The sequence below is a fragment of the Primulina eburnea genome, chromosome 1, assembly GCF_022965805.1.
Source record: "Primulina eburnea isolate SZY01 chromosome 1, ASM2296580v1, whole genome shotgun sequence".
NCBI classification, from domain to species: Eukaryota; Viridiplantae; Streptophyta; class Magnoliopsida; order Lamiales; family Gesneriaceae; genus Primulina; species Primulina eburnea.
This window is the reverse complement of record NC_133101.1, coordinates 10,442,073-10,450,483: the sequence shown is the minus strand read 5'-3', so window position 1 is coordinate 10,450,483 and position 8,411 is coordinate 10,442,073. Positions and strand designations below refer to the sequence as shown.

General features: G+C 35.3%; 1 protein-coding gene across 1 annotated transcript; it reads right to left on the bottom strand.

Moving 5' to 3' along the window:
- Positions 1 to 2,375: 2,375 nt before the first annotated feature.
- LOC140827344 (methylthioribose kinase-like) lies at positions 2,376 to 8,058 on the bottom strand. The gene is made up of 6 exons (XM_073189998.1): positions 7,681 to 8,058; positions 4,759 to 5,068; positions 4,232 to 4,406; positions 3,918 to 4,119; positions 3,022 to 3,236; positions 2,376 to 2,788 (listed from the first exon to the last, which is right to left on the bottom strand). The coding sequence occupies exons 1-6, from the start codon at positions 7,864 to 7,866 to the stop codon at positions 2,614 to 2,616; spliced, it is 1,263 nt and encodes a 420-aa protein (XP_073046099.1). The 5' UTR covers positions 7,867 to 8,058; the 3' UTR covers positions 2,376 to 2,613.
- Positions 8,059 to 8,411: the final 353 nt, after the last annotated feature.

Sequence of the window (8,411 nt, the reverse complement as noted above, 5' to 3'; positions counted from 1 at the left end):
CATAAAGGTTTTTGGTATCACAACTCCGACGCTCAAATCAATACAAGACACACTAAGTAAATAGAGAATTTATTGAATCTAGTAGAATGCAACACCTTCTGTTCCAAATGAATGAGAAAACCTAGATATTTATGAGAGAGAAAACGACCTTGATTGCGCTGGACACGGTTCTTAATTAGACGTCTACCCATGCTCTGCAGACTGATAGTAGGCATGTCGACCCATATTGTCCCTAGTCTTGTCATGAACACTGATTTGTCATATTAATGATTACAAGATATGGTGACCCATACTTATGGGCCCCGTTCCCATCTTCTCATGGTTGGTTTGAGTAGGAAGGAACCGATCTGGACTGTTTCTGCTGGTGACCGGGTAATGTGAGACCGGTTGGATGGTCTGGAAATTTGGAGAGGAACATACCCCTCGATCATCGGTGGACATGGTCTACGATCACTTAACTTAATCTTCTCGAGAACCCTGCCTTGTCTGGTTAGGGAAGACTCCAAAGTGTTGCATGTGCCCGGGATGCCAAGGGATTTCCTGTGTGGTCAGAAACTTTTTCCACCCGAACAGTATCATTCAACTCTGTCTTGCGTGGCCAAGAATATGAGCCCGGCTTGTATGAGTCCATAGTGATCTGATATGCTTCCATGCATTGCTGCATGCTCGAGGTTCTTTATACTTGTTAGTCTTTCTTTATCCGAGCTGACTTTTACTTAGTCTCTTATTGGCTTCTTTGGACCAACTCTAAACTTGTCTTACTTTGGTCCTCCTTATCTGTCCGAGTCTATGGATGACTCGAGTCATTTTAAGAATATCACCAAGGAGTGTCTTTCAAATCAATGGAGGCATGGATAACGAGAAATTTGCAAATGAAAAATGATATATTCGACTCGATTAATGATAAAAAGAATGAGATTCTTTGGTTAATACATTGAATCTGGTCATTTGTTAGAGCGAAAAAGTAAAAACAAGTCAATCCCATAACAAGTCAATCCCATGTGACTGTCCCAATTTAGTATGTCACGGTTCAAGATTAATTGCATTGTAGTTCAAAATAAATTAATACATAAAAAAATTATGAGATTGTTTGACTGATTAATTTTGTCATACATGTCTTGATCTAATATGACATAATTTATGAAAAATATTATTTTGTATGTCAAAATATTGTTTTGCTTTACAAATATTTACTGATTGACTCAATTCACATATATTTATTTTTTGTATTATATATATTGTTTTCATATACTATCTTATTCTTTGATTCACTTGACGAAATTTTAATTATAATAAACACAACATTTTTTTTTTACGCTCTAACCGAAAAATCTTAACCATAATGCTTTCGCTTGCCCTCATGTTTGGCCACATGTTATGTGTGATTTTTTTTCTTTCGAAAATATATATTATGTGTTTTAGAATTTTGTTTAAACCCCCATAATTTTTCATAAAACTTTAAAATTATTCGTATACTTTTTTACGCCGTATCCCTAAATTAGCCTTTAAAATTGAATTAAAATCGATCTATCCCAACATATATATTTATTATACCTCAAATATTCCCTTTCAAAACCGTGTGGTTGATAGTTCATACCGAACTTAAATAAAAACTACTAGGTATCATGGAGGAAGGTGTCTCGAGATCAATACTGATTATATTTACAATAATAAGTAATATTTTTGGCATAAAAAATAATTTTTTTCATAGGTGAATCAAATTAGATACTCATATCACAAAATTGGCTTGTAAAATCGTCCCAAAAAAGTTTTTGTGAATAACAAAATATCCCCATTTTTGGGTCCAGAGCTCTCAGTGCCCCATTTATTCAATACCGTACAAACAATAAAACAGGGCTAGAGTTTTTAATTAAAAAATCGTAAATAGGAACAGTTTGTTCTGTTTTGGTCATTCATCAACTCCTCAATCTGCATTAGATATATTAATTTACGAGTATAGAATTATAAAATTTTGCAATTCTTCCAGGTGCATAATTCTTCCAGGTGCATAAAATGATAAAAATGAACCACCAATCATTTGACAACCCTACGTAATACTCATAAAAATGAATGCACCAGTTGAAATTTCTTGCTCTGATCATGGCCATGAATAACAAATACCACCAACATTCCTAAAAAAAAAAAAAAACCAAAAAACCAAAAAAACAGCTATGTTCTATGAAATTCAAGAATCAATACTAAATAAACAATAGATTGATGAAAGCCGAAGAGCGAAAAGAATACGGTATTTCATTTCATTTTTGGGCAAAATTCTTACGGCAAAGTGACTTTTTTTTAAAATCTTGACCCGTCCCCTGGCCTGTGCGCGAGGCGTTGGACTCTCTCGCGGTCCGGGCTCGCTGGTTGTGTACCATTAAATTCGAACAGAGTTGAATACTACTCTACAGTCTACAAGATGCATAAAGAAACAGATCTAACCACTAAAATTCACCTCCAAATATATGTATTAATTATATGTAATTATGTTCTATGTATATCAATCTATATATGGTATGCAAGCTTCAACAATCAGAGCCTACAAGTAAAAAGTACATTAAGAGAATACTGATAAAAAAGAGTGCGTGTAAATCATTAACTATTGGACAAAAGAACTTAGCATATGTCGAGTAGCTCGATAGCTGAAACAACTTCGTTTATATTGTGGAATTGCCTCCTGTCCTTGAGCAGAGTCTTGGCAAAATTTAGAGCTTTGCGTTCACAATCTGCTCTTTTGTTGGCCTCTTTGATCGATTCAAAGTCTTCGACGTGAGCTACACCAACAATCCTCCTGTACATCAACCAGAAGCCTCTCAGGTCATTAGACTCTATAAAACCAGGCATACATAGGAAATTGGCAATAAATATCTGCGCATTCAACTGCTCAAATATTTCCAGATAACTTTAAGACATGTCCCGTTTAACATAGATGTTCTTGTGCTTTTCTGATAGATTAAGAAGTCTGAAAGCTCAAACAAAGAAGAAAAGACTACATTCATGAAAAAGGAATGGTTTTTATCTAACCGGATCATTTTGGCAGCACCGAATCCTAGAGTGTCATGGAAAAGATCGTCCATAGCTTTTTTCTTTATCAGGAGCTGGAGGTCTAGATTATTGTAAATTTCTGGGAGATATGCTTCACCAGGACCATCCTTGTGTTTATCCCAAAGTGCAGTGAACTTCGTGTCGAAGAGGTTCCAGGTCTCTGAGATTGTCTTCAAAATCCACACTTTGTACAGCTGATTTAAATCATGTAGATCAAGTTAACATCTTATTATGCTAGAGAATATGTAATGCGCACGAAATTATTCTGACAAACATCATATTTTGTGAAGGGTGCAATCGCCAAAAACTAAACCCGCATTCAAAAAGTAAACAAAAATTTCTCCGTGCTTCCCTCGCGGAAAGAGTAGTGTTTTTGTGAAGCCTTGTTTTCTGTTGGCAGAAGTGATAAGAAAGAAGTCAATGCCTACATTTTCAACAGAAGCAACCTCGCCTTATTTTAGATCAAAAGTGTGACTTATAAGAAGCAAAGTCATCTTAAAGTTACTTACATTCACTATTTTAATATTAATTACCGGCATAATGCCCATCTTCCATGGATCAGTACCAACCATAGACCAGATGTGACCAACAATACTTGATTGAAAATCATTACTCACAAGATCATCCATCCCAAAAAAGAGTCAAACAATGCTAAACGCCTAAACCCCAGGACGAAAAATGTATTTTCAGGTGTTCAAGAAACAGATGAAGGGAACAGAATAAACGTGCAAACTAATAAACCCCAAAGAATGAGAAAACGACATATGTACACAAAAATACCAAAAAACGACCTAACAGACAATACAAAATTGATATAATATCTAGAAATAAGACTGAAATATTGGTTTTGATAGGACCATAGAGACAGAACATACTTTTCGATCAGCCCCCTCGTTTGCATGTCCATCTTGTGCAAAATAAGCTAAAATCAGGTTACCAATAAATGCTCCTACATCAAACCCCATAGGTCCATAGAAAGAAAACTCGGGATCTATAACTTGAGTTGATTCAGCGGTAACCATGACAGATCCAGTATGTAGATCACCATGTATAAGAGCTTGGGTTCTTTCAGAGAATCTGAATGGGAAAGATGCCAAACAAGAAACAAACATTTTGTATCACGTCAAAAAGCAAAAGGCAGACGAATTACATGAAATACGAAGAAGCGGTATCCAATTACGCATTTTACTTGGATCTTAGCTCAGCGATTTCAAGTTTCAAAATGTTATCCCCCCGAACTGTCTCAGCATCAGCATCAAGATAAGGGGTTGTCCACCAGTTATACTCGGATATTTTGTAGGGGTCAGAAAAAACAACCTGTTCAGTATGTTTACATAACTCCACATTTCCGCAATATTTCGCAACTGTCAATGAAGTGGAAAAAATTGTCACATGATCCAAGCATTTCACCACAGTTAAATTTGTATTCACAGGGCAAATTACAGTTCTATTGAAATAATGACAAAAATCAAATGGATGAATATCAAAGCTATAAGCCATAAGTTCAAAACTCTCAGCATGAAACCTAATATATTTAGTTAAGTTGACCTTATTAGCATAAACTGTTTTTTAATGACCATTATTATGTCAGTCCTTCCATGATTGTCTAAAATAGTCATCAAAAGGAATACTTTCAAACATGGAGTAAGCAATTAAGATGCATGTATAAACATAACCATAAGACAAAATCAATTCCATGGTTGTTCCATTGCTTGCCTGCACTTTTATGATTGGTGGTGGTCAGATAATGTAAGGAAGTATAGAACAATGTTTTGGCCATATATTCAGACATGTGTTCAGCAAGTAACGGGTACTCAATCCCAGCTATCAATCCTTTTCTTAAGACTATATGTGGTGGCTCTAGGTATCGCATTCCGATCAGACACATTGTCTGGTCGAAATGATAAACTTCAGGAACATGATCAGGACACCAACGACCATGTTCTTGCAAAGTTGATGCTTCAAAATAGGCACGCTCCTTCGTCATAGGCCATGACTCCCCTATGCAACGAATATAAGGAAGAGCCTGCAGATATTTTAACCAGCTCAAACAAGATGAAATAGTTCTCAAAAGAGCCACTTGACTATGTTTTCGGTTAAGAAAAATTGATTGATATAATTGACTATGCAAACTTAATCCACACTTTCGCTTAAAAACTACGAAATAAACATTATTCAAAGGTATATACTGGTTCGAAACATGAATTTAATGTTTTGTTTAGATGGTCATGTTAGAGTAGATGCTCTGCAAGCTAACGGTTGGCTAGGAAATTTATTGACTCAAGTGTAATAAACAATCTTTATTTTAATATAATTTACTTTTTAATGGTTTCGTTATACTTTATCTGTATACCCATGCAAGCAGCATAGATAAAGTCCTTGATTATGCTTTAATACAAATGAATCGTAATTCGATGTTGAAACTCATTTGTAAACACTGCATATTCTAAATTCATTCCTAGTCGATTCAGCCGCCTAAAACATGGATAAATGCCGCTTGAGCTCGAGACTAGCATCTGTGATGTTGTGTACTGTGTTTCTTGGTAAGGGCATAGAGATGTCCAAACATACAGATGGGTAGTCATATGATGATTATACCGAACAACCCTCCCTCGGACTTTCCAAGTGGTTATCATTCATCGAGAAGGTAAGTCCGTGGTTATGATTGTACACCATTAGTCCTTACGACTCGGGACAACACTGAGGCTCTATATGCTAGGGTTGTGCTTTGACTCGTTTACCGGCTCCAGGAGAGTCATCAGGTGGCGAGGTTGTGTATAGTTGCGACACATATAGGAGCCAGTGCATTGTAGTCGGGGATTCACCGCTCACCCGCGGGTGTGGATATCCTATGTGATCTAATGTAATAATAGTGCATGGAATCTCTGGCCAGAGTATGAGATGTACGTTGGAGAAGGAGTTCTCCAATAGTACACGCGATGCCACTATTATAGTTATCACATAGTTATCGAATTAATATGCAACCCTCGATGAACCAATGGTTGCAGATTCGATCGGGATATATGAGATGAAGGGACCGTACTGTACGTTAATCATAATCGGCTGGTTCTTGCAGGCACTATCAGTGATACCTAGGGGATCATGGGGCGATGCTATTAGACGCTCTTACCATGATCCGATGGGTGCAATCAGAAATGAGTTCTGACATTTTTGATCAAGGCGTTGATGAAAAGAATGGGGCTAACTAGGGTAAGCCCGAATAAAGGATTATGTCCTGAATCACAAAGAGTTGTGAACCCACGGCTAGCTGTATCCCTGAACCATTGAGGGTCACACAAGCACTGGATCGTTTGTTCCCGTTGAGAGAATAAATTCAAGAAGTTGAATTTATATTATGATATAGTAAATTCAAGGAGTTGAATTTATGATAATTAAATTTTGAGAAAATAAATTCAAGAATTTGAATTTATGAGATAGTAAATTCAAGGAGTTGAATTTATGAATTTATAAAATTTGGAGATAATAAATTCAAAGATTTGAATTTATAAAATTTGATAATTTAATTTATTAAACTCAAATGTTGGGTTTATTAAATATTAAATTTTGGAGGTGATGAAATTCAAAGAATTGAATTTATAATACATTTAATTTATTAAACTCAAAAGTTGAGTTTATTAAAAATTAAATTAAATATGATGGAAAGTATGTTTAATGGGCTTGTAGGAGTACAAGTCCAACATACTAAATAATTAAAGTTCTTAATGGACTTTGATTTATTAATTAAACTAGTTGGACTAGCTCAATTAATTAATCAAGACCATTAATGTTAATTATGATAATCAGGTCATGAAAATTTCTTTTTAAGAAAATTTTGACCTAAAAGATAAAGCCTCCACCAATCTCCAATAGTGATTCACGTGAATGGCATGAAAATATTTTGTAGAATCTTTAATTGAATTAATTATCTAATTAATTTAGTAAATTAAAGATTAGACATAATCATAAGGATTTTGCTCCTTGTTTTACGTGAAGGAGATTACAAAATATTTTAAATAAGTTTTGGGGTCTTCCTATGGTGAGACACGAGACTTTCAAAATCCTCCAAATTTTTGGCCACTCTTTAAGAAAAGAGATCTCTCAAAATATTTTTCTCTACACAAAAGTTCTTCTAAATTTCTAGTACAATTTAGAAGATGAACAATCTATTCAGTCGTGGACCTAATTAGAAGGAAAGAAAGGAATCTCTTGAAGAAAATTCGTAGGGATTCATCAAGAGCCAGATCTGTTATACCGGATCGGTTGATGTCCAGTGATTAATTCACCAAAGGTATAACGATTCTAACACCCTATGTATGTTTTTGTTAAATCATACGAGCGCCCAAAGCAATATATATTTTTGATTGTCAAAATAAATAAAATTTTAAAACTTCCGCTGCGTTTGGGCGCGTAGAAAACCGAGATCCAACATGTCATACTTTATTAATATTTGTTTATGATATTGTTTTGAGATTATATATTTTGTTTATCTTTTATTTTAGAATTTATTATTTATATTATCATGTATATAGATGAAAAAACATATCAATGTTCAGCTTTTCAACGACACCATTTTTTTTTTGTTCGCCTCAAACATAAAAAAAATCTCAGGTCGGCTAGAACATAGCAATCACTTCCTACCTGCTTGATGACAAAAGAACCCGCTGGAGCAATAACGATGTAGACGAAGTTAAGATTTCCATCTCCCACTTCTTTGATTTCCAAATCATCGAACTGGTTGCCCAGCTTCGATGCCAGAGAAGGGGTGGCCTTCAAGTACTCCACCAATATTTTCTCGTCCAGTGGCCGAAACCCGTCGAAAGCCATGGCTTTAACTGCGGCGGCGACACCCGATCAATAACTTCGTAAGATGGCGGAATGGCATATAAAGAGCATTTTGAATGGGGGATAGCGACTTCTGTGGTAAAGCCGCCACAAAGGCGTAAAGGAATGAGATTCTTGGGTCAATCTATCAGTCTCATGCACTGCTGATACATTAAATCTAGTCATTGCTTACTATATAAAAAAAAAAAATCTGGTCATTCTTCTTCTTTAAAGGTAGGATTAAATTAAAATTTACGGACAACAAAAACAATGGTTTGGCGAGCCGTGGACATTTGAGGCCGGCAATCGTAATTGATCGCCCGACACGACATATACACCAAACATCATATGATTGAAGGAAAACTATATTTTGGTTAATTTGGTCACTTTTCGTTTTTCTATTTTAGCACCTTTTGGTTTGTGATAAATGGAATGATACGATTACTAGAGCAGTCAGGCTGCCAACCCACCAATTCTTTGGAAAAATAAAATTTTAATGTTTTTGAATTGTTGCGTAAAGACATTTATTTTTAAACATGTATTTCTAG